This window comes from Mugil cephalus, chromosome 18 (genome assembly GCF_022458985.1).
Source record: "Mugil cephalus isolate CIBA_MC_2020 chromosome 18, CIBA_Mcephalus_1.1, whole genome shotgun sequence".
Classification (NCBI taxonomy): domain Eukaryota; kingdom Metazoa; phylum Chordata; class Actinopteri; order Mugiliformes; family Mugilidae; genus Mugil; species Mugil cephalus.
In genome coordinates this window covers 19,564,399-19,591,834 of record NC_061787.1, presented here as the reverse complement: position 1 = coordinate 19,591,834, position 27,436 = coordinate 19,564,399, and the positions used below count along the sequence as shown (strand labels likewise).

The following is a 27,436-nucleotide window of genomic DNA, read 5'->3' as shown; positions in this document are numbered from 1 at the left end:
GCCGAGAGAAATGCATGAGAAATAGCCAGGAGAGAAAATCAGTCAGTGTAATGGCATTATCCAGGGAAGGAGAATCAGATTATTCCATGTTAGGCCTGGAATACAATGCCACATAAAACATGACATTTGTTGAAATCGAATCAAAGAGACGTCCGTGTTTGTTTTCATCCAATAATGTGAAAAATGATGTCAATACAGCACGCTTTTATCCCTCCCGCTTCCTTGATGGTGTCGGAGACAGAGTAGGGAGGAAAAAAAAAAGAAAGGACAAATCTCCACCTGTTTAAACATAAGAACCAAGAAGGGAGGGGGGGCATAATCATGAAAATGATTTGCAGCTATCAAAAAAAAAAAAAAAAAAAAAACACTAAGCCAAGGCAAGCAGCTGGATGGGAGTTGAGCGTCAGAAGTTGAAAACACAAGCAAGACAATGACGGTGTAATATTTCCAGGTTCAGAGCCGGTCACGAACCTTCCAGATATCAAAGCAGGTTGCTGCGATGGGTCAACACTAACACATGGCTCTACCGCCCACATCCCCCTCGCGAGGCTGCGTTTATAGGCCACCACATAGGGAACAGTTTTAAGAGAGCCGTACACAAACAGACATATGGAAGACATTTAAGTTGCTAATGGGCAGACAGAACGAGAAGAAAGTGATAGAACGGCAGTGAAACGCCACATCCTGACAAAGGACCAAGCTGGATAATGACTCTCTCTTAAAAGTCAGCATGGCGGCCCAATTCCGCCAATTTATTAGAAGCGAGCCCAGTTCATTTGTGATTGCAGGGTTGTGCGGCTCCAGGCAGAGCATCTGTCTGAGAGCAAGCAGTGTGGTCTGCCATTTCCAGGCCTGACAAACCACAGGGAATGGGAGACTGGATTGGCCATCTCCACTCACTTATTTTCAGCACAATGCATGAGATTTTTCTTAATTCAACATACACCATCAGGCTTAACATTATGAGCACCTTCCTAATATTGTGTAGGTCTTCCTTGTGCCTCCAAAACAATTGTGACTCATCAGAGAATGGACATGGACATTCTGAGGGTGTCCTGTGGTGTCTGGAAACAGAATGTTGCTAGTGGGGGCCTTTGGATCCTATGTGTTGAGGGGAGGGGCCGCTGTGGATCATCCCATAAATACTTGATCAGTTTGGGATCCAGTGAATTTGGAGGCCAGGTCAACACCTTGTGTTGTTCTTCATGTTACTAAAGCATTTTTGTGTCAGGCTGCATCGTGCTGTGGATGGCTGCTGCCATCAAGGAGTGTCACTGCTATGGGGTGGGGGCGCCTGGTCTGATCTAGGTGGGTGGTACATGTCTAAGTAACATCCACATGAATGCCAGGTCCAAAAGTTTCCCAGCAGAACATTGAATTGTCACAAGATGATCAGTGTTATTGACTTTTCCTGTCAGTGGCTATAATGTTGTGGCTGATCGGTATATCTGCATGGATTAACGTGTGCGTACGAGAAGTGGAATCATTTTGCTCTCCTCTTCGCGCCCCATCTTATCAGGAGCAACAGTTGGCATCTACAAAAACGTGCAATAAAAATGGAGGGACGTGTCGCCACGCTTACAAGTGTGCAGATGCATATTAATGAGGGCAGATGTGTGGCGTCTCTTTAATTTGACAAATTGTGCGAGAAGCACAACAATACTTCATTCATTGTGAGAAACAAACCCACACAGCTAAATAAAGGTGTTGTTGTTTGTGTGTGATTACTCGCTTACAGGAGTTTTAACCACAACAAAACATGTATGCATGTGGCCTAGCATTAGCGCATTAGCATAGTTGAGCAATCCGAGAAGAAGCATCAGAACTGTCAGGGTAGTCGAAAAGCACGAAATATGTTTTAGCTTGAGAGGAGAGAATGATCCTCACATGTGTCATAAGCATTTATTTTTAAGGAACAGAATCTTCTAAGTGCTGCAAAAAAAAAAAAAAAAAAACAACACGAAAAACAAAATCTTCACAGATGTACAAGATTTGTTGATTTTCCAACAATATGCAACAATAATTGTGGGAATGCTGCAAATATCATGAGACAAGTGGAGCTCTGCCTTCCGTTGTTCCATTGCTCATCTCTGTCCTGCATTACCTAATTTCCAGCTCCTCCAGCATTAGTGCTACATTCTTCAGATAACTGCCATACAGCCCTGCTTGGCAGCCTCGTACAACACACTCCGTGCTTTATCTTAACTCCAACCTTTAGCCCCCGGGAAGTCAAGTGACTGTGGCTAAAAGTGGCTTATTCTTCACATGATCACATAGGCAGGAGCTGGCGGTGCATATTACAACACCGGACAGCACTACATTCACAGAAACCGATGTTTGGTTTAACACAACATATGTCTGCAGGCGTATGTGTCCTCGTAGCAGAGGACGAATCGATAGTAAAATGAAAATAATTCACATAAATAAGTGGTTTCACAATATGCTGTTTGATCCAAGGCACCGGCTCACACGACTCTGCGTGGTCATGCCCGTTGGTGTGCTAACCGCACAGCATAAATCGAATCTAATGCCAGAGAGAGAGGGAAAGGAGGACAGAGAGAGTGAAAAAAAATGCACAAAATACATAGTGCTTCACGATGAACATCTGGAAATCCCCTCTCAGGGAGCAGCAGGGAGGGACTGGGAGGAAACACGCCAGCTCTAATCGTGTCTGTTGGCTTGGGGGCTGTGAGCTATACAAGGCTTCTCGTGTCTTGCTCATTATACCATTAAAGAGGAGCTGGGGACGGAGGACTGACCTGAGCATTGTCATTACAGCCGCTCGCTGAAGACGTACGTGATCTCAGTACTTCAGCGCTCAAATAGAGGACACATCCACAGAGACGAAGTCCAACACCTCACACTCCTCCGTACGCCCTGTGGCTGCACCTCATTTCAATCATTGTCTTGTAAATGTATGTGAAAGATTGAAAAAAAGGAATATGTGCCAGCCTTATGTTTCAAATCAGTGGAGGTTGACATTTGGTACTGGAACAATGTTACACCGATCAGGCATAACATTATGACCACCTGCCTGATATTGTCCCTTGTGTCTCCACAACAGTTGTGAATCAGTAAATGGACATGGGCCTTCTGTCCTGTGGTGTCTGGTATGTGTGGTGTCTGCCTGTGTGTTTTGTATATGATTCGGAGGCCTGTCAGTGTCATTGCTATGAGGTGGGGGTGTCTGGTCTGGTCTAAAAGTTTCCCAGCAGAGCGTTGAATTAACGCAAGATGTTCAATGTTATTTACTCCTGTCAGTGTTTATTACATTGCGGGTGTATATGTTGCAGTTAATATCAATATATTCTTCACAAAACCAAATATGATAAGGTTTTATATGTTACATATCTTATTTTATGTCTAACGTTACAACAATTATGTTATTTTAGAAAAATAAAAAAATGCTATAAAAAATGTTGATGACTCATCCTGCACTGAGGGGCGTGTGATGGATTCGAATCCAATGAAAGGCAGGATTTTTATGTCCCTCCCCTTCCCTGTTTCTACCAGCAGTAATAGCAATAGCCACTTTGGATCTTGGTTAAGGAGATGTACGAATATCCATCTGCTAGTTGTTTAGCGTGCTAACATAAAATTTGAACATCTGAAGCTGCGGAACAGCTACTAAATTGATTTGAGGTAAGAGTATTTCTCTGAAGCACTCATTGTTACGGCTGGACTTTTAACTTTCAAAGCCCATCTGCTTCCTCACAGGGTGTTGAAGAGTTCTCTCCTCAGTTCTATGACATGTGGGAAAACTCAGTCTGCTGATGAAGATCATATGATATGAGTCACAACAGCTACTAATGGATCTTGTGGAGATACTGTTTTATGAATATTACTTTAATTTATAATATCAGTTTAAACATCGTGGACTGGTGCTGTTTGTTTTAAGAAGAAAACTACAGTCTAAATATTCCAGCAGATTCACAGATTTGAGATGCTAGCAGCTGCTCCTGCTCTGGCCCGTACAGTAGATCTGCATGGAAGTCATTACGATGTAACCTTAAGGACTCAGTGACAACGTGCATCAAAGTGCAGTTCAGCAGACTTTGATGTGGTGGGGATTTAACCACCCGCTCATGCATCTTGTCTTTTTCCGGTTCCATTCACTGAATGTTTTGATTTATAAAGTGGAGGTCATTAGGGTTTCGCTTTCATCATGGTGGACATTGTTCGGTCATGACACAAAGTGAAACCCAGGTAAAAAACAGAAGGGGGATATCAATTTCAATACAGCTCCAATGGGTTTGAAAAGAACACAATCACAAGGTTATTTTCACTGTGGCTCAAAACATTTTCTGAAATCATTGCTAATGCCCATCCACAATTATAAACCCCACATTTAAAGGCAGACGTTCACTTTATGAACACTGCACTGAGTTTGTAGCCTAAAGATATTCAGTTCAGATGGAAACTCATATTTCATGTTTTCTTTCTTTTGTTCATACTCCCGGTTTCACATATTAAAATACATCCCCCATACATCTTGGATGGAGACATTCTGCTAATGGGCAGAGGCGACTGGAGAGGCCCTTGGTGAAGATGTACACACTAGATTTGGTCATGGATAACAAGGCCATAAGCCCCACCCCCTCGATGTTAGTGGATGAGGACTGAAACATGAAAATATACATTAAATATGTTTTTGAAGGATGATTTCTATCATTTTAGTTAGTTAATATAATAGCAATGCATACTCAAGTGTCAATTCTTCTGAATTGCTGTTTTAGGTAGTTATTTGACGCTATAGAAACAGGATGTGACATCATGATGCCAACCAGTTGCCATGCCAACCATTATGCGAACAACTGGCGAAAAATAAAGTGTCTAATCCAACATTTCTTTGTAACTGGTGGAGGCAGAGCAGAGTGTAGTATACATTAAACGAAAACGTGAGTGTGTCTGGAAGAAGTTTGGACGGGTCATCAATAACGTGGCTTCACGTGGCTCCACTCCTGGACCGTACTGGCTTTAAATATCGCAACATGGTGCCGCCCGTATAGAAAGTGGCGTCAGTTTGGCCCAAGGGGAAGCCTGTCCATATTATATACAGTCCATGGGCTGGAAACACTGTTCTGCATAACTAACTGTCTAAGAAAGAACTTATTAATTATTGTGTGCCTATGCAATTAAGGCTTGACCAGCAGCATTCAGTTAGCTATATTGCTAATATTATTAACAGTCATTACTTGTTTTATTTAATGACTTTCTGACTCTCTGAACAAACATGAGTCGTGCACATGTAAAAGGATTAAATGTGTTGTGTGTGCTGTGTTAGCTGTGTGTACCTTAGAGAAGGCTCCTGCTGTCACTCAAAACTTTGCACTATGTAGTTTAAAGTTTGTCAGCCCTCAGAGGGGCCCCCTCGTGGCCTGGGGCCCCAAGCAGTTGCCTGTCTTGCCTTTTGACAAGCTGCGTCTCTGCTTATGGGCGACACTAAAACAGGCTTTCCCTTGAGTTCTTCTAATCAGTGTCAATGTATAACATGGGTGCGCCTGTGTCCTTCCTAACGAGCGCTGCCGCGGTGAATCCTTGTTCACGGGACTGAAATAACGATGAAAGGGGACTAATAAAACAGACTTCAATACTCGAGGGCCGGCCTTATATCTTATTACCAGCGGAGTAACTGTGGAACGCCGAACAGTGTCAACAATCACAAGCAATTAGGAGCTCAGAGGCTCAGAGAGAAAGAGTCAGCGAGACTGCTTAGCGCTGAACAAACAGTTAACGTCTCTGGGAGAACATGAAGAGACAGAAAGATTTAAAAAAAAAAGAAGCGATAGACGTCGGCTCAGTGTTTTTTTCAACTATCAGTTGGACAAACACTGAAGCAAATCAGAGCAAATAACGTCTGCCGTCCTCTTTAGCAGGACATGGTGGGAAGCGCGCTGCTATGCTTTACCCAAACTCTCCCTAGCTCCTGCCACTCCGAGCCAATTTAACTGACCGACTGATAATTCTCCAGAAAATTGCATGTCAAATATTTTAACTCTCGAGGTCCGACACTCTGACCCTTCATTTAGAAAATAGCACTGCCTGGTGCAGCAATTAGCCACCTTTTCTGCGCAACGAGGTCAGCAACGTCACATAAGACAAACAGCCATGTGTGTGAAGCCATTACCAGGAAAATACATAGATAATAGAAAGATATTTGACCTCTGATGTGCTCCTACGTGGTTATTCCTGCCGGATTCCATTAAGTTTAAAATAAAAGGGTGCATAACCTCAAACAAACCACACAGTTAAAATGCGTCAAACAAACCACAAGCTAATAGTGACCCTGTATGTTGAGATAACCGGCGATAACACAGGATAAGATGAAAGCGCTTTGCTTTACTTAAACTCCAGGCACAGCTGAACTTTTAATGCACAGCGGAAAGGGATACGAGATCAGGTTGGAACGAATTAACAAAGGAATTAACATGATTACATTTTTTCCAATTATGAAGAATAAATCCCATTGTTGTTACAGATCAATCACGGAAGAGGAGAACGGCTTAAAGAGACTCCTCCCGCAATTTAATTTAAATTTTTCTTTTTAATTTAAAAATCCCTTTAATCAAGTCTGACGAAAATTAAAATGAACAGTGTGGCTCACTGACTTCGCCTCAAAGTCCTGACTAGTCACTTGCCGTCAAATGTCTCCCTTGTTCCTCTCCTCCCTCCCTTCCAAATGTGTGTCGTATTTCCAAGACAGAAAAAAGCCCCGGACAGAGTAATAAGCAATTAGTTTCAGGTCAAAAGTTGTACTGTGAAATCAGAAATTAGTCAAAGAAATCTGGCAGTGCTTGGGACTGAAGCCTAAAGTTTGAGTAACATGAGTCAGGACAGTCTGGCAGAGGGATACAGGGTGAAAGCAGTGGAGGACTTTGTTGAACTAATTGTCTGGTACCAATGAGAAAAGTGAAGTCAAATTCCTTGTATGTGCACACATATTTGGCCAATAAAGCTGATTCTGATTCTGATTGTGTTGGGCCGTGCTTTATCAATTATTATTCCTTTCACAAGTACGACTTTTATTACTGCTCGTCCCAAGGGTGCAGCAATTTACAACATCTTCCCATGAGTATAATGAAGCTAATTACATTTACGCTCATTGTTTTTTTCCACTTAATGTGACAAACCTCAGTTAGAATGAACACAGATCAAGCATAACATTATGACCTCCTTCCTAATATTGTGTAGAACAGTGTGTAGTTCTGCCTTGTGCCTCCACAACAGTTGGGACTCATCAGAGAATGGACATGAGGGTGTCCTGTGGGGTCTGGTAACAGGGTGGGTTGAGGGGAGGGGTTTCCGTGGATCATCCCACAGATACTTGATCATTTTGGGATCTAGTGAATTTGGAGGCCAGGTCAACACCTTGTGCCGTTTTTCAAATTTTTATCCATTTATTTTTTCTTTTTCTTTTTCCTGTGTGCATGTATCAGGCTGCATCCTGTTGGGGATGGCTGCTGTCTTCAAGGACTGTCATTGCTATGGTCTGGTCTAGGTGAGTGGTGCATGTCTAAGTAACATCCAGGTCCCAGCAGAACACTGTACTTGTACTTGTCACAAGATGGTCAATATTATTTACTTATGCCTCATCATTTTACTGTAGCATTTTTATCCACAGCACATTTGATCTACAGATTAAAAACTGATTAGTGCTGCGTTACAGACGTCTGTCCAACTCAGAAGTCAGGTCAGGTCCCAAGAAAAAAAAAGAAACTTCCCAGTGGTGCATTGAGGTTTTTAAATACTGAAGCTTTGAGTACAAAGTGTTTTTGGACTATATTCTCACAGAGCTCGGTTTCTTTCCAGACACTCACCCGTGGCTGGTTGAAGCTGTAGGTGCGGTGGTGGTCCTCGGGTTCCTCCTCCTGCCTGGCCTGCTGGAACTCGTGCCTCAGCATCTGTATCCGGTCGTGGTTACTGGGGGCCATCTGATTGCTGGGCAGGAGACAAATTGAGAAATGTGAGACTGGTTGTTTTTTTGGATGCCATTTTTAAGCAAGCCCCTCACTCAGACAACACCTGGCACATTCGCCGAAGCTAGAATGTTGTTACAGGCGCCTTTTCAAATAACTCACTTGACCTCACTGACACCCCTCTAAATTGTACCGCGGATCCCTTGATCTGACAGTCACGATTCCTGTTTGCATATCTGACCGACACCTCCATGTGCTTTCTCTTCCTCTCCTAGCTGCCTTCCTACTGGCGACTCCCGAACATCCCTAGAACTAAAAGTGTCCCCCGTGCACCATTGTGAGTGATGCATGTCCCTTTTAGACTGCAGAAGAATGTTGGCCTTTTATGGCGCGCCGTCATTAAACACCGTGGAAAACCCTCATTTACATCCCCTTCATTAAACGGCTTTGAGGGCCCTGTCAATAGGAATCAATAGCCTTCCCTCTGCTTAATCAGGCTCTCCTTTTATCAGCAGCTACAGAGGCAGCGCATGACAAAAAGCATAATTATGATGAGACAACCGGCTTGATAATAGGCCTGCATTTATGCATACCACAGAGATGAGAGTGGTCAAAGGTCAGGAATTTGTGCTGGGAGGCGATGTGAGCTCGGGGATGTAGGGAGTGGGATGGATAGGGCGAGGGAAGGAGACGAGGGAGACGGAGGCAGGAGCGGTGTTGCTGGTGATGGCGCGGAGTGCAAAAGGGAAAGGTTAATCAAGAGCATGTGAGAGACGGGAAAGAAGCGACGTCACCAACGAGAGCAGGGAAACGCGGGCGAATGAAGCGAGGAGGAGGTTCGCCAAAACGGACTCTCGACACGAGGAGCTGTCACCCTGACAGTGGGGGCCCGTGCGTGTCCTCCTGAGGAGCACTTACAGGTGGCACGCCAGCCCTGGAAGTGATTGCTTATTTGGGCCCCGAGGATTCTGAGGCGCAATTACGGCGATAATTACAGATTAGAATGAGCACATCCTTCTGATGATAATGGGCACTAGGACATACTGCCAATCAAGCTCCATTAAGAGCAACAATAAACAGCAGTTCAAAAAGGATGCATGGATTCTCGGTGCACGCCCCAGGGAAGCACTTGGCCAAACCCGGTTATCGTGTTTTTTTTTTGTTTTTTTTTTACTACTGCCTGATTCAGATCAATTGTATTAGTTTTACTCCATTTGATTCCTATAGCTTGAAATGTGCGGGAGTACGAACAGGCTTTTAATGTGGATGTGGGCAATTAATTTGCTCACTGGGGTGTGAGGTAGCTTGTGCTTTTAGGGTGTAGAGTGACAATGAAGTCCTTTTATTACTGTTCATTACAAAATCAATGTTCTCTCTCTGTTTACTTGAGGCCGGTTAAATACCAAATGCAATATAACATAATTGAAATCACTAAATTGCAATCATACCAGTTTATATTTCTCTTGACCACAAACGTGCTACAGAAGAGTTACATGTTTCCACTGCTAGCTTCCAGCTGCTTGCTCTCATACTGAGAGATTGGAGATTTTTGCCTCATTCGCTCACAGAAAAAAACAACACACAACCATTATTAGAAATGATCGCCTGAAAAGAAAAAAAAAAGCGCCATAAGAGCCGTCTGTTCATTAATAATGATGGCCTTTTAGAATATTCTGTCGCTGAAGCTGTTGATGATAAATGATAAGTACAAGAATAAACAGATTATATGATTTTTGTGAGTACGGGGTATAATTTTGGCATAAAAAAAACATTGAAATTGGCATATTGTTAATTACTGACATTATGCTGATGTATATAAGGAGCTCAGTGAGCTTTATTTATGTTCATTTCAAGATATTTGCACTGCTTCAAAGAGCGCAGCAGTGAAATTAGGGCGCGCATAGACGTTTTGAGGGTGCAAGTCATAATCATAGCTTACGCTAACGTACCTAACGTCAGGGTGGAGATCAATAAATGAATAATAACTTAACGCGTGTGCTTTTGGCGAGAGAAGGCGAGAGACTTCACAGCTTGTTCCACATTATGTATCATCTCCCCAAGTCATGATGCAAACACATCAAACAGTGCTGTTTGCGATCCTGAGACAGCGGTTGGTAGAAATCCATTACAGACAGCAGCTATTATAATATTCTGCTGTGCCACGAATGGGGTTGGTGTGTATTTGCAAATAGGATGTGAAACTGAGATCAGATTCCAAGTGGCTGGCTGGGGGACTCATGTGGCGACGTACTTTATTGCCGGGTGTGATCTCAGGTACTTAAAGCTGGCTACTTGCAATCAGAATACCCAGGTCGAATATCAATGCAAAATATGAACCGGTTTCTCTAAAGGCCCAACTCCCAAAAAGGCCAGTGTGGCTGTTGTTGGTTGACTGCTTTTGAACATGCGTCATGTGAAATTTAACAAATTCTTCCGAACAGAAGAAATGGCTGTACTGCACACGAGGTGTGGCAGTCCGTTCAGGGGGGGTTTTTTCTGTGGGAGGGATGAACTCTCTTTGGCATGGACTTGAGGCTTTGTGACCCTGAAGACCTTTTGCATGCACAAAAATGGGGATAATATGGACCGTGCCCACACATATTTGCATCTCTGAATTCATTTTACTTAAATTTCTCAGATATCCTCATTCATCATCCACATTTGTTGCAGTATGCCAAACATCCTTGTTTGTCAAAGGTTTTGACAAAGCCGGTAATGGGTGGGAAAACGCCAAACATAGATGTATGTGAAGTCCAGTGTGTGCAATTAGCCTAATCCCCAAGGCTGCTCAAAGAGAGGAGACCAGGCTGACTACAAACAAACAGCCTCGTAAATTTTGCAGCTTGACCCTCTGGGGAGGATCAGCGCTACCATCAGCATCTCAAACATGCACCATTGGGCTAGGGCACCCAGCTGGGGACCCAGGAACCTCGGGCTATAAACAAGACTGCTTGAGTCCATATACACTCTCTACATAATAAGACCTATTGCCCTGCTCTCACCCACAGAAGCCTCAGTCTAACAAAGAGTGATGGCCTGTATATTAAAAAGATCTGCTTAAGTGTGCGGTGGGTGAAATGGAAGGGTGTGGAGCGGGAAGAGATGAGCGAAGACAAGATCTCCTTTAAATTAAAGGAGCAGAAGCACACCACTTGGATATATATTTTTCAAAGCGCTACAAATGGAAATCGCACCCAGTAGGAGCTGGGAGGCGGGTATGGGTTTAACGAGGAGAGAATTCGTCACGGCAGTTCAAAGGAGGCCTGTTCAATATCTAGATTATCTGCAGGGGCTTCTCCTCTTGGTCCTCCACCCACCAGGGGGGCACCAAGTTGATGGGATTCTTGAAAAGAGCTCCATGCTTTTAAATATTACCATCTGGTAAGAGATAGAGCTGGAAGCCTTGGGGAAGAAGCAGAAGCTCACCCTATCACTCTAACGGCCACCGTCTCTGTACATGAAGAACATGGATTCAGGTGGTGAGAGCTTCGAATTGCTTGGGCAACTCGTTGTGTAATTAGTTAGCACAGTTGTTGCCAATGTATCCGGTGTCACTGCTTGCAAATTCACCTCTGAATATGTCAATGTCTGCAATGGGCCTGACAAACATGCAACGCGATAGGAACCAATAGGAAGGATGTGTCACCCAGGCAATAGACGGGTATGAGAGAATATGAATGAGGACTGCTCATCGGTTTGCCATAAGCCGTGTGTTTGTGCAAAAGAGAAAAAGGTCACAGGTTGTATAAGTGCACTCAGGGGTACAGGCCGGGCTGTCTGCATCATAATTACACGGGTTTGCAGTGAAAATGTGCGTCAGTGGAAAACTGGATACTGTCTGTAATGTAATTAAAAAACATGGCGGAGATAAAAATATCCATATGCCACAGCGTTTTCACAGCCGGCATTTTCATTCTGTCTGGCATAATGAGATTTGCTGAAAATTCAGATGTGTGGGTTCGCCGGCAGAAATGTCAGCACTCGGTCTGTTAGGTTAGGTTAGCCGCTTCCATCCCAAAACGCACCGACTGCAACGCAAACGCACGCAGAGAAAGAAGGGGACACAAAGGAGCCGACGCGTTCTCTCACCATCCCTCCTTCTCCCCGTATCGCTTCTCCCTCTCCTTTAGAGATGCTTGCACTCAATGAAATCACACCACGGCTGTATTTCTAGCCTGGGCGGAAGGCTTATTCAGAGAGGTGAACCTGTGAACTGACGGGCATGCGGAGTCAGGTCAGAAAACGAGGATTCAGGACTGTCTGTGCAATCTGACTACTGCAGATTTGCTACTACTGCTGCTGCTTCTAACAATCCTCTGATGAATATAGTTCTACAAGAAATGTATTAGATTTTGCAGCATACTGCAGGACCAGTTATGTGCATGTGTCTGTTTGACCCCAACCCACCTGTGTTTTTAAATGAACCTGCTGACAGGGGTCATGAGCACTCCAAAGCTGCAGTTGGGGGTATGTGAATGGCTGTCTGTGTAATAGTCATCCTTTGATCCAGGAGGATTTGGCAGATGTCTCACACACCACAAGGATTAGGCCCAAGTTGCAAACTATGCCACAGGCCTCCTATGTGCTTCTGTTGGTGGATCAAAGTCGCGCTGAGTCTAGGCATGCACCACAAGCGCTGCCACCGGCTAATAAAGGAGTAATCCAATCACATAGAGTAAAACATAGGTCATATGACCATACCTCGGGTCAGAGGCCAGCCCCAGCCAGTTAAAATCGGGCAGCAGAGGCGCACAGTCATAATCCTGAGGATAACATTAGAAGACATGAAGTTTGACAGGAAATCTGTGAGTTGTCACAGACTGTTCGTTTCTGACAAAAGTTTAAAAAAAAAAAAAGAAGAAGAAAAAGCCCGAACCGCTGGAGCTCCGGTGTGACTTTAAAATCAGACGTTCTGTTATTTCTTATCTGATCACTGTTGATTGAAATTCTATCAGATTATCTGGGTTCTCACTCTGGCCCCAGTATCTCTGTGCAGCAGATGAGGGGGCAGACTTCTCAAGTTTGGGCCCTTTGGCAATCTTGCATCAAGTCAAAGGCTTAGCTCATCTTTATTCCATCGCCCTGTGGACTTTCATTTATTTCAAAGACGGAAAGATGAGGCGTTTTTGGGGAAATGGACAGCCTTTGGGACCTACCACGATGATAGAAAGAGATTAGATCTGCATTACCGCCGGTCATTTTCGAAGGGGAGAGGGACAAAGATAAGACCTTTTTTTTATACCGTCTTCAGAGGAAATCAGCATATACCAGCCAATCTGTCATGATTTTTGCAAGCAATCAAAAGAAAGCATTTTAAGAATGCAGTATAGACCCCCTACTGTCACTCATTTCACTCTCTACCTTACATTTTCTTTTTCATCTTCATGGAAATGTCTTCCAGTCTTTTCTTGCCTCATTGCTCCCCTTCATTTCGTTCTTTTCCCCCCATATGTTTCATCTCTGAATGCCTCAATCCTCCTCTGTGGTTACAGGCATAGGTCATGAATTCCCTTCTGTCCCCCTCATCCTCTCCCACTAGCCTGGTAAGTGACAGCTGCAGGGTGGACAAAGGCCTGATAATACCCTGGATTTGTCAGGCTCTGACTTCACCCATGTCCTCCTGTGACTGATGCTCCGTCAGCGGCGCCTCGCCAGCTAAAAGCCCCACGTCTAGATGAGGGCTGCTGCTGTCGTGTGAACGTGTGTCCATGGTTCCTTTTCAGGCTCCGAAGCAGCGCATATGGGGTCCTTGGGTGTCCTAAGAGGCCATCATCTGGGATGCCTGCCTAGGCCATGGCGGTGGCGTGACTGGGGAGCGTGGTTGTCTGATTAGCAAGGGAAAGAAGCGACGCCTGTGGAGCTGCTCCCTCCAACAAGCTGTCCAGCATGGCTGGCCCCCAGTGTACTGTTCATCTCTCGCTTCCCTAGTGTGAGAAATTAAGAAACAGCCCTACCACGAAGAAAACCACAGACGACCCTTCCACCGGGAAAAGCTCACAAGAAGAAAAGAGCAGAGGCAGTTTCTGTGGCTCTTTCTTTGTGCGTCTAAAAAAATATACACCTCATTTGCTCCAGAAAGTACACCACCTACGACTGCCACTAACCTAGATTCACCCCAACTTGCGTTATCGCTGCAAACATAACCTCTACTTGTTTTCTCTTCATTTTTTCAGTTGGGTTTATAAAACAGGTCTGAAAGAAAGAAACTCTTCGTGCCTTCTGCCCTGTCTCTGCACTAACAAGTTTTATGGCTGTGCTGGAAGTGATCAAAGGCACGTTTGTTTCTGCATGTTTTGCCATGTGAACTTGTGGTTAGTAGGAAACAGGTGTGACCTTTTCCGCAAAAGACGAACCTAAAGCCGAACCAAACGAGCGTGTTTTGGGTTGGCTCTAAGACTACCAATATACGGTCTGCGGCTTTAACGCTAAAAGGGATAGGCCGCTGGAACGGTTGGGAGGAATGCTGTGGTGAAGCCAGCTGTATGGGCAGAACATTCTAGTAAATAAGAGCTTTTAAAGCGATGTATCAATTATTCAGCTGATCCTATCAGGCCAATGGAAGCTGCTCTAAATCCAACCGAAGGAGGGACATGAGGCGGTAGTAGCAGTTTATCTGAAGTTGATGCAAGCTAGACAGAAAAGGCCTGTTCTCACTGCAGAACTAGAAGTAACCAGTCAAGTCAGCCCATATTAATACCCTTTCTTTCATGTCTTCATCATAGTAATGTAACAGACATTTGTTTTGTGGGATGATCCACAGAGGTCCCTGTGACCATGTCCATTCCCTGATGAGTCACAGCTGTTTTGGAGACACAAGGGAGACCTACACAATATTAGGAAGGTGATCATAACGTTGTGCCAAGGAAAGAAGACAGAAGACCAGTCAATAATTGCCTAGTCTAGTCCTATAGCTCACCTAGCTAACCCTATAAGATGGTTTCTCTTGCTTCATCACTTCCTGTCTCTCTCCACTGACAACTATTCAATAAAGGCACAAAAGGCCAAGACCAAAAATACTTCTGACCAGGTGCAAGTCTTCCACAGCTGTACATGTCAGATTGCTCATCAGTTCAACGGTGTAAACATATGCTACACTGTAACACAGCCAATGCTTCATGGATAAAAAAAAAAAAAAAAACATTCTCCACACTCCCCATTTAACTACTACTCAGGAGTTGCCTCAAATTTTGTGCACACACAAAAAACATCAGCAATACTGAGATTCATACAGCAAAAAAAAATCCATCATGATGCAAAGGTGGGAGCACAACACTTACAAGGATGTTAGATTCAACCAACTTTCTTTTGCCTTAATTTTCGCAAACTTTTCTATAAATTATTTTCTGTGAAGAAAGGAGCACGGCTGCATTTTCCATGAGCAGCGCGATCAACTTTGAAGTTGAGGCTCATAATCCCAGCCCATTGATTCAGAGGAGCCGGTTCGTTCTGAGGGAGAAACAGAGAGAGCGGGCGAGGTGGAAAAGAAACTCCGAGCAACTGCTAGGGCTGCCGCGCATTTAGAAACGCGTCAGAGTGAAAGTTCAGAGCTGTGCCACTCTCTAATGAGACAAAGCTGCGCAGCATGCTAATGATTAGAGCTACTGACATGCTCAGAAACTTGCAAACACACGCAAATTTCATTTACTGATCCATGGCCCCGAGCGCCGACACAATAAATCTTTTATTGTCAAAGAAGCGCACAAACAATAAGGAACTCATCTGTGGCAACTGAAGCCTGACAACTGGCAGAAATGGAATATTTTCATGTGTCCCTCTTGTGCTTTAGAGAGATACAGCTGTTTGTGTTGCACAGATGCATCTGATGAATCAGCATTCCTCTTCAGGGTAAGAAGAGCCAAGTTATGAGTCTTAAATAAGGTGTGAAGGCTATAAGCTAAAGTATCCACCAAAACAGGTTAAGTCAGTGTTTATGAGCCCATCAGGCTTAAAGACAGCCTTTATGAGATATCAGCTGGCTTGACACTTAGTGAGCTGAGGGTATATTATATGACTTTGGCTTCTTGTATGCTCTTTTATGGACCCTGACACTCAAGTATTCTGTCTAAGTATAGGCTGGCGCCGTGAAATATGAAATTAGTCGGCGAGTTTTGTATTAGGAGACCTCAAATAGGTGCTTAGCGAGGCTCGCACGTTGCCGCAACAAGTCACCTTCGCAAGGGCTCTCCGCGGGAAACCTAGACACCGTTGGAGAGTTTTGGCAGAAGCGCCTGGCTAGACGTTTGTCAGCACTCAAAACGAGTGGGGCGGGGGGAGCGGCGGGGGGACAGATCATGAGACACAGTTGTCCGGCCAAGTTCGCGGATGCTTCGAGTGTTTTGTGTTTAATAGACGTCACGGAACAGCCAGCGAAATAAAAATGAGTCAGCTGCTCCAACGTTGAGAGAAAAAAGAAAAAGAAAATGCACAGTATGTTGCTCGTTTTCTTTTCTTTTCTTTTTTTTGTCATCCACAGTTAAAGACTTATAAAGGTCTCCAACTCGGCCTGGCCGGGTCCAGGCCCTGCAGCCCCCTCTTCCCATCTTGGCTCACTTCTTAACTTTTGCACACTCGAAACTGCCCTCGTCCTTCAGCCGCTCTCACGTGCTGGAAAGCCCACGGGCAGCTTATTAGAGAGACACAAGTGCACTACACTCCCAGCACAGCAGCGAGAAAACGAGACAGTGAGAGAAAAGCAGTCCAGAGACGGATCTTTGGGCATGCTCTAAAATATAGAAAAACGGGGTGACATTTTATTCACGTGAGATTTTTCGTGGAGCCGGCTGCCTCATCTAATCCACCTTCAAAACGTCACACATTTCAACTGGTGTTTTCTCTCCTGCAAGAAAACATTGCTCCACGCTGCTTTTGGAATTCATAATTGAATTACTGCAGTGCACAATTTGTCCCTTGAATGTGTGATAGCATTAACACACCTTCATAAAAGGGATCCAAACATTTTGTGCATGTGGTCAGACTGTAGCAACGAGCATCTGCAGCAAAGCCATTGTTTGCTTGGGAATATGGTTAATGTGTAAAAAACACTGTAAATGGATTAGAACACAGCTACGCTGCTTTAATGCTAATATATGCAAAGCCATCAGCCTGCGAGGGAGCAGATGACTCCAGCTCAGATGCAGATATTCACACGAATCTGAACCTATTGCTATTCCAGCACGTTGCCAGAGAGACACAGTCGCTGGCTACCTATAATGAAAGGCTAATATTAGATATCAAATGGGCCAGAGCAGCGGCGGCGGTGGTTCTGTGGGCATATATTCCATATGCATTCAGAAATATATCATTTGACATCTGGTGCTTCGCTTTTTTTTTTTTTTTTTTAGAAGGCACTGGCAAGTTTGGAGGAGTCTCAGCTGCACTGAGGGATTTCTGGTCACATGTGCACTCGCTTTTATTGACTAACAAGGAGAGCAGATATCCTCTCTTTTACTGGGGCACCAAGGTCCCGCGGGTTCATTCGAGAAGGCTCACACCTGTAAAGAAGCTCATTTACTCCGGCACAACATCACACTGTGTTGAATGCGGACAATCGCTCCCTTTCCAAATGTCAGTGCTTGGCGCTCAGCGGGTTACCCACGAGCCAGCGGTAAATAATTCACAGCAGCCCTCGGTAGCCTTCCTCCGCGTCCCATACAGAATCCAGCCCCCGTGTCTCCTCTTCCACAACCCCCTGTACCGCCACTACTTCCTCTATGCATAATTAACAAGAGAGGCGCAGTGGGATGCCCGTCAGTCAGGGCCTCGGCTACAGCCTTAGCCACTTTAAACAATAACAATATTGATAGTGGGTGTAATAAAGCAGAATTTAAAAGATTTTTTATTTATTTGTCGCTCTCGGAGCAGGTGGTTTCGGCTTTAAGTGGTGAGGGGAGGGGAAGGGGGGTGGTGGCGTTCTGGCTGTGTTTCTAGGGAGTAGATTGGCTACAGGAGAAAAAAGGCAGGGGGAGGTTTTGGAGAGGGGTGAGCTCGTCCTCCTCCTCCCCCCTGCCATCGCCCTGGCGTCACCGTGTACTGGCCACGCCGCCGTTGACTCCATTACTCAGATTAATTCCCGAGCTCTTCTCTTCAGACACCCAAAAAGAGGGAAGAGGGAGGAGGTCCAGGGTCGCGACCTTTAGTAATGGCTACACAGACGGATGACGAAAAAAAAGAGGAAAAAAAAAAAAAAACAAGGCCAGCACCGTCACTTTAACTTTAGGCTATCAATGTTGTGTAATAATCAATGTCAGGGTCGAGAGGTGGAATGATACTGACAGATGGCAAGACAAAAAAAAGAAGCATGAAGACGGAAAAGGAGATGATTAAAACTTAAAGGAATAATGAATGCTCTGTAGCAAATAACTCCACCTTGATGTTAATGCTCCTTATCATTCATCCTACACCTGGATATATAGTCTATATTTGCTACTTTTATTCATTTTAGATTTGCACATATGCAAGTCTTGTATAATTTTTGCTTATACTAATTTATGTATTTTTCTTTTTATATTTATTTTTTATTTTGTTGTTCTCGTTGTAGCGTTTTTCAAGAGTGTTTAAAACGCGCAACCAAGACACCTCCACCAACCGATTTACCTTGTGGATCAGTGAAGTCTATAATGATGTGCCACCTATCACACATTAGGATGAGGTTTAACCGGAAACCCATTCAACTCTATGAAGAGCAAAATGAACACAAAACTCAGGTAGGAGGTAGGAGTAGGAATAGTGCATTCGTAGCAGCCCAACTCCTACCATGTCCTTCCATTAGTGCTATCTGCCATCAACCTCCAGAAGCCTTACATATGTTAATGCCCCTTCACCCTGTGACCCTCACTTTCATGACATCATTATCAACCCAGCGAGACATAATGTTGGCCTGTCACCGCCATGATCTATGGCCGCAGTGGCTCTCTGCCTTAATGAAGCCGTAACGCTGCCTTAAAACGCCCGGAGAAAAAAAAAAAAAACCTTCGGCGTGGCCGTCGCTCGGCTTAACGCGGAGTGCGCATCCGTCGTCTCGCATCAGCCATCAATCAATCAAAAGCTCCGTGTGACAGCTGGAATCCCAAGTCCACCACTATGTGACCACGCACACACAAACTCATCGGCTGTGATTATGATCTCAATTAACATCATGACCGCGGGCCACCACTTCCCTTGTGACCGACATGCTAATAAGGAGCACTGGCAGTCAATAATCAAGGCATGGAAAAGGCCATCGAGTGTAGAATTGGTAGAAGTATAATTACATCATTTAATGTCAATTGGTTTTTAAATGAATGGGCTCAGATCCCTGTGAGAAAATGACAAGATTCCGGGAGGGGAAGTAACAGTAAAGAGGATCTGGTTTGAATTGTTTCCTTCGTGGAGGCTATGTACTCTATGCATTCTAGAAACCCACCCGGGGACATAGCAGCGGGGCCAAAGATGATCTTAAAATGTCTCTGTTCTCTCTGGAGATTTAGAGGGCCATAACTGTCTCTGCTCAGCCCAGCAGAAAGCTCTGAGGTCAGCGGTGACAAGCGTTTAGTCTACAAGACAGCAGTCGTGGCAGCGCTCCAACGGCACGCACATTCTCGTGCATAAACACACTTCCACACCCCGTGAGTAGGACAGGGAGACACTAAAGCGGGTCTCCGTGGTTGTTTCTTTAAGCTAACATCAGTCCCGTCCTGTTGTTTCTCCTCGGCCACCGGGATTTGAACCAGTGTAACTTAAGAAGGGCTTTGGTAACGCTTCCCCACGCCTGTCAGCAGCTCCGCCATGAGGCCAAATTTTTTAGCATTTCACACAAATCAGTTGGGTGTTTTGTCTGTTTCTTTTAAGGCTTTCCAACTCGCCCCCAAATATGAGCTCTTATCGCAAACCAGATCGCAGTGTAATCTCTCCTAATCCTCACACTTAAGTCCTTTTGAGTCAGGAAAAACATAGCTCTTATGAGGAGGAGATGAGAGGAGAAAGATGCTAAATTAGTACAGAAGCAGAGTCTGCGTCCTCGGAAACAGAAAGCTATCTAATTAACTGCCTCCACTCGGAGGAACTCCTGTCTGCCGTTTCAGGAGTCACAGAAAGAAAACAGCAGTGAGTCAAACCTTGAGTGGACGTCTCAGGGATAGGAAAAAAAAGAAAGCGTCATTTTCATTAACTCCCCTCCCTTTGATCCATCTCGCATTTCATCTCGAAACAGAGTCCCTCCTTTGTACATATTCACGGACAAAAAAAAAATCCTATAAGGCCCCCACATTTTAAATGTTACACAGCAAAGCACTCAGCCAAACTCGTAATATGCCTTGTAATGTCCGAGAGAATTATTCAGGCCCTGTTAACTGAGGGGAGCCGGGAGGCACTAATGACAAAACACTGTCACCTTCAGGTGGTTAAAGGAATGAGTGTCAGGGAGGACACTTGGGGTGGGGCTGCCACTCGGGGATTAGCCCCTGGTGCTTATAAAGGAGGCCAAGCGGTCATGGGTTCTCCTGCAGATGGCTACCACGGCCGGCTGATGCACGAATGAACGCACCAGTGGGCCGAACTAAATTAAGACACTGTCAATACATCTGCCTGTGCACACAAGCATACGTGCATATGTGCATACACATCCACCAAAAACGCTCATTATCCCTTAGCCCCCCCTGCGCCTCCAGTGTAGGCGGGGTGAGGGGGCATGGGAACAAAAGCGTTAAGTAGGAGTGAGCCCTTTAATTATAGGCCAGTGTTTGGAGAACTCTCAATGGAGCTGAGAACAATGGAGGTCTTTGGTAACGCTCAACCTGCTGAGTTAACACATATCCTCCAGGTATGAGCACACATTCGTGCACAAAGGCAATGGTCATGCGACGGAACTGAAGTCATAATTGCCCTGTTGGTAACTTTGAGCCGCGTGCCGAGTCCGAATGGAGGTAGCAATATCTGAAGCACGTTTAATTAGCTTTCTGCTCCCACACAAAGTGAACAGCAATATCCCATTATTTACTGTGATCTTAAGCATTTAATTTAAAGCTGCCGTGGAGAGTATACTTACCTGCAGATATAATTACCGAGTTAATTTTGATACTTTAAGGTAATAACTGCAGAAAATTACACCGTCAAGAGAAAATTGGTTCATTTCATGTTTTTTCGGTGCTTTTAATCGTCCCAGGTTGAGTTCTTTCAGCGTAGATGAAAACCAGCTCACACAGTGTGGAGCCATTGAAAAACAAATTTAGTATTGCCAACATCTGTGCTTTTTCTCGTTAAATGTGCAGTTATTGGCGTAAAGAACAGTGAAGTTGGGATTCTCAAAGTGCAATGAAGTTTCTTGTTTTGTTCGGCCTTTGTAGATGTGAATGTGTGAAGGATGAGGCCTATAAATAACTCGAGTGGTGATCATATGACCACATGAAAAGTGACAGCTTTCCCCGTCAGCGCGTTTGACAGGCTTAAGGATGACCCCATGTGGCTAGTAAATTGGATTGGAGCTCTGGTGGCTTTGCAAGGAATAAAAAAAAAAGAAGATGAATCCTTGCGTTTGTTCCCCCCACCATTGCCACCACCACCACCAACTCAGTCAGAGATTCAAATTCAAAGACGTGTGTGATGTGGGTAGGTAATAGTTTCTATTTCAAGTCATTGCTAGCAATGGGAGGCTGGCCAGGAGCTGATAAATCATCATTGGTGCAGATTAAAGACCACTATCACCTTCAAACAGCCCCCCTCTCTTTATTTCCAGCAAGGTGATCTTCTAAAAAAGATGAGAAAAAGAACCAGAGAGCGCGCTTTTGAAACTTCTGACGGCACCGACAGCGTCTGAAGGACATCGTTGGGTCAACTGAAAAAGACAACATGAAACGAACATCTTCAACGGGAGATGGAACCCAACCTCCCTCCAGACTTAAAGCAGCCACACCTAACATCCTCAGCCGTCTACACACTCACAGAGACTTGATGAGGAAAAATGAAATTAGCTCAACAAGTGGTATCTTTTGTCACTCAGTGATCAAAACCACCAGGCAGTCCCCGAAAATAGCTTTAACAGGCCTCGTAGGCCAGTTAATAAGGCGACGCGTAACTCGTGCCATACTCTGGGATCTTGTAAAGATTAATGAGAGGGGAGAAAGAGGAGAGAAAGTGGATTGATGTGTAAAGGAGAGGCGGCGACTTCGTCGAGTGAAAGCAGCTGGTAACAGTAAATAGCGGCTGCCAATTGGCTGGCGCTCACAGGATGCCAATCTCCAAAGCGGGGCGTGGCGGTGCCAAAACTGGAACAAGTAAAAATGATTTCGCTTTTAAAAGTCTATTGAACTTTGGTTAACGAAGGGCACTTTTCCCCAATTGTTTTTTTTTTTTTTGGTTTTGATCTGAACCCACTATCTGCAAATAACAATTCTTCGGTTTCACTATTGCGTGTAAATATAAAAGGAAAAAAAAATCTCTTAAAATAAAACAGTGGCCACACGTCTTTGGCAGATCTGTGTCTGGGAATGACCAAAAAATGTCAGCATTTACTCGGGAATCAGCTGGAATATCCTTCGAGTTCAATCATGTCCCATTAAAAGGAGCCATAAATCTGCTACATAGATTTATTTCATTCTTCTTCTGCAGCTCGAAAACGTGCATGTTTATGTGATTTAGTGTGTGTGTGGCCCAGCCTGAATTAGCCTTATGAGAGACAGATGAAGGTTTTCCATACTTGTATAGTTGCTATGCTTACTGTGATATTTCTTCAGGCTGTTTATGAACTGAAACCTAGTGATTTCACTTGCGGTAGGTTACGTTTTCCCCCCTAGCATAAGTCCAGATTCGCCATTACGATATTCCCCAAGTGGGCGATTTCCAAACTTATGTAGCATGAATTGGCTGTTGCTCCAGTAAGTCCAATATTCTCCACTGCCCGGGCTATTTCAGTAATGGCAGCTTTGCACAACAAGTGTTAATGGCCCAGAATGGCGATTTCTCTGCGGGCACTTTCAGATTAATTTCCTGTGTTGAGTGGGAATGGATACACGAGACAGGCGCACTCCAGACAAGTCGGGTGCCCGTGTCTACCGTGTAAGTGGGCGAAGATTATGTGACAGCGATGGGAGTAATGAGCGCTCGCCACATGCCCCGGTCGCCGTGGCCCTTCAAGAGGAAAATCTCTGATAATGAACTCTAGACCTTTAGTCTGCAGGCAAGGCAGACAGAGAGAAACCATCAGCATCGTCATCAACATACAGCCTCTCATCTCCCCTGTTACAGTGACACGTGGAAGCCCATGTCCCCGCACATTAAATAGAAATATCTTTCATTTAATTACCTGCCTACCAAGCAGATGCCTGGTATCATAGGAAAAATTTAATAATATGTCAAACTGTTCCTTCAACTTTGAGTTTTTTTTGTTCTTTTCAAAATTGGGCCTTATTTCCTGTATTTGAGAGTAAAAGATTAGCCTGTGTACTGAACGAGAAAGCTGGACCAGGATCCCAACCACCAGCACGTTAAAACTACCCTTTAAAATGAAACTTTCCTGCATTACAAATCTGTGTTAAGACTGTATTAATTTGACATTTTTGTCCAAAGCGCTGTCCTTCCTGAAACTCATAAATTACATCAAAACATGTTCTCATTTAGCCAAACTCTCCAAAACGAATACACTTGGACGTATTTAGAAGCATTAATACTCGTACACACACTTACACATTTTGCTGTGTGAAGCAGACTCACAACTACCTGAGCCCAGAGAGTCCGATTTCACATGGCCATCGCATCGATCATAGCTCATAACGTCTCAGATGGACAGCTGCTGTTGAAAGCTAGAGGTCCCCGCTATTACAAAGCCATCTCATCCATTTACTTGCAGATCAATGGGACGGTTACTGAAATGGCCCTCGGAGCGCCGTGGACGCTTTAACAGCCGCGATGCGCTGGAGCTCCGCTCTCCCTCACCTGGGCCGCCCTTTTCCGTCCCCTCAGCTGTTTGCTCGGGAGTTGGACTCTGAGGCAGAAGGCAGTGACCTGGACCAGTCAGCCGTGTTAAAATTAGATGGCACCTGGAGGAGATTTTGTTGGCTTGGGGCTCTTTTTAGTGCCACTCTGATTAACAGGTCACACTGAAACAAAGTTGCGTTATGAATGAGTAATAAATCTGACTGGACACTGCCAAGTTCCCTTTTAATTAAATTAAGTGTCATTCTTTCAGAGAAATGGGAGGAGACTTTCCTCTTTTTGACTCGCGTCCTCTTTTCAGACATGAAAGTGAGGTATGATCGCGGCCCGCTAGGGGATTAACGGCTCGTCATTAAAATGATTCTCACTCAGGCTCGGTCTCAAAGTCACCACACGGTGAAGGGGGACACTTGGGAACTCAAACTGAAACGAAAGGCACACAGGGTCTTCAAAGAAGCCTCGGACGACATTGTTTTTCCTATAGGTCTTTTCTCACGCCTGTCCACACGCATACAAACTCTCTCTCACACACACACAGAGCAGGGCATTCTTTTCAGGATGGACTGACCACTGAAAGCCCTCCAAAGAGAAGGAATCAAATAAAGCCGTCAGTGGATGGAGATTAAAAGGAGTGCTACACAGTAAAAATCTGATTTATGAAGCTCAGGCCGGGTTGCTACAGGGATTTTGGTGCCATGGTAACCCAGTGAACGGTAAGGTCGAAGGGGCGGCTGAATAAAGAGCAGCAGAATGGGAGGAAAGAAAGGAGACTTTTAACCTCTCACTGTTCACATCTTTTCATCAAGTCTGGAGCCTTTACCAGTCTAACGCATAAAGGTAGAGTTTCAATAGAGAGGTCAAAGTCCTCTTCATAAATTACCCGAGCCCTTTCTCATTGTTTGCATTCAGGCCAGAACACAACTATTTGTGTCCAGAATGAGACGAGGATTTAAACGCACCGACTTCATGATTTTAACTTTACACTCGTGCTTTTTTTTTCGTGCTCTTCCTGCTCCGCTCCTTTATGGTCAGTCTGCCGCTGTGCGGGCTGCTGTGCAGTCATTCAGCTGGCCGGGGCCTGTGTTTCAGTTCTGAGACCCACCGTGGTTCGCGCTGCCTCGGTGTGTTGTTGTGTTTTGTCTGTGGGAGCTGTCCTGTGCCATGCTGCTGTGTCCGGGGCCAAGGCCCTTTCCTATTGTCAGCTGCCATATGGAAGCCAGCTCCAACACGGAGATAAGCCTGTCCTCATGCTGTTCCCTGACCTTCTCAGGCACCCAGCTGGCACTAAATGCAGAAATAATTATTATCCAAATTACCCGGGCCGACTCCAACTCCTCTTTGTGCACTGAGGGTGTTTGGGGAGGTCCTCTGAAGTGTCTGGGGGAGATAATGAGGAGGGTGATCCCAAACAAAAGAAGAGCACTCAGAGGTTGGTCTGACGCTGCCTCAAACACTGTATATTAGCTTGTCTGCTTCTATAGAGACTTAATGGCAGGTCCATTAATCTTGCTGATTACTCAATACTGTGGAACTGACATGTATATGTGTTGCAACTCATGCTTGAACCGAACCGTGTAATTCAGACACATGTTGTTGCATAAAATTGACTAAAGTGGCATCAAATATGCTGCAAAAAGCAGTTCCATCGAGGTTGGGGATGGCAATTCATACTCTAAAATAATTGGAAAGACTTTTAAGGAGTTAACGATAATACATTTTAAAGTGGACACTAAAAAAAAACAAGGGCAGACATTTGCATTTTAATGATGACATGATTAAACACATTTTAAACACAGTGCTCAATTGGTTTATAATGGATTTTTATGTTTTATTTGGGGATTTGGAATTATTAGTGGAATACCGAGGCCTCTAACTCAGAAGTGTTGCATTAGTGCAAGTGAGTATAATCCTGTAGGAGTGATCCTCTCAGATCCTTGTTTTGAGTAAATAAAGATGTTTTATGGGATTAACTGGGACGAGGAGGATGCTAGGCTCGAATGTGACTCCTTGATCCTTCGCTGCATAATTAATTTTTAGTTGGCTGGAACAGGTAGCCCAGAAGTCAGTCCGATTTCCACAGAGTTGGACACAGAGGATTTTCAGTGGAAATATGGTCCGGATTTGGGCTGTTGGACACTGATTATTCTCTGACTGGTTGGAGGACTATCCTATTGCATGCAGATGTATTTTATTTTCTCTATTGTTTGAACCAAACTCCATAATAAAATCTGAATGGAGAGTTACCAGAGTCATCTGCCCGTACCATGCTATGGAACAGGTGTAATGTTTGGTAAAAGGAGAAGGGCATTTTGAAACCTGACTGCTTTGAAATAATGTTCAAAGGGAAGTCCTGAAGTTGCCATAAAGACACAGGTTTAATAAAGTTGACACCAGCCTTTAAAAAACCTGAAATGTTCACCCTTTCACCTCCTTTTAATCAGTCCCAGACTCCCAGTGGAGCTACGGGGACACCTGGGCCTGATCAGGAATGCTCCGCAGATGTTCCGACCTATCGACTGCCGGGGCATCTGTGTCATAAACCCTGTCAGACACGCTGAAAGACAGATGGATAGACGAGGCTGTGAGCGCAGAGCTCCAAAAGCCCGGCAGGAAGAGAGGACAAAGTTGGTGGATTTAGCCCTCTCAACAATGAATGTGTTCAGTGGATGTGGAAAAAGCCCTGAGAGAAAGATGTCTTTGCACTGAAGTCTTGCCAGCCCAGAGGAATTTGCTCCATGAGCCCTCTTGGAAGAGGGAGGGAAAAGCAAAGGGCCAGAGAGAGAGTGGGGAAAGATAGCAGCGTACTGGAAGCCGTGTGTGAAGAGAAGTTGAATCATCATGGGTGCTGAATGCTGGGACACAAAACCTGCAGGCTGTGGAGACATGTGTTACTATAGTATTCGCTATCAGCGCCATAAACAGTGATAAACAGAGTGAAAGCATACTGAGGCCATAAACGTGTGAGGCAGCCATATTAACGTCTCAGCTCTGTAAGAAAAGCCGCCGTACAATAAGGGCTGTGGAAAATGGTAGGCGAAGCATGCAATAAAAACACTGAAGACGTCATTAGTGCCAAAACTGCCTGCACCATCAGCTCATCTTATCTCACCGTGGTTATTGCTTTCCCTCCCCGTGGTGAAATGCTAAGGCTGCAGGGGGATGTTGCTGATCCAACCCCCCCGCCACCAAAAAAAAAAAAAAAAGATCTTTATCCTCAGTGAATGTCACAGGAGATTTTGGGTGCTCACATCACTTTAGAAAGCTGTATTTCACTGTGTCGTTTTGCTTCAGGGCTCAAGGTCCAAAGAATCAAAGAGTGTGTGTATGTGTGTGGTGGTGGGGGGGTAGTACCATACCCACACCAGAAGAAATGATCTCACTTATCTTCCCTGGATCTCAGCACCATTCCTGCTAGATAGGTAAATAATAAGGTAAACGACATGATTGCAGAAAAAGTGAGGAAGGTTTATTATTACATACCGTTGCTGCTCCGCGGACCAACAAACACATCATGTATTTATTGACTTAGACCTGACAGAGATAGTTCTCTATCTGATATGTAACCAAGCACATCCACATCCTACACTTTATACCCTGAGGTGCTTCCTCTGTGCTGA

General features: G+C 44.7%; 1 protein-coding gene across 4 annotated transcripts in view; it reads right to left on the bottom strand.

The window, feature by feature from the left end:
* Positions 1-27,436, bottom strand: part of LOC124995993 (partitioning defective 3 homolog) — a 336,782-nt gene that overhangs the window by 11,039 nt on the left and 298,307 nt on the right. For all 4 annotated transcript variants that reach the window (XM_047568781.1, XM_047568782.1, XM_047568779.1 and 1 more), the window contains one exon: positions 7,818-7,938. In XM_047568781.1, coding sequence (XP_047424737.1) covers positions 7,818-7,938 — 121 coding nt within the window. The remainder of the gene's footprint in view (positions 1-7,817; positions 7,939-27,436) is intronic.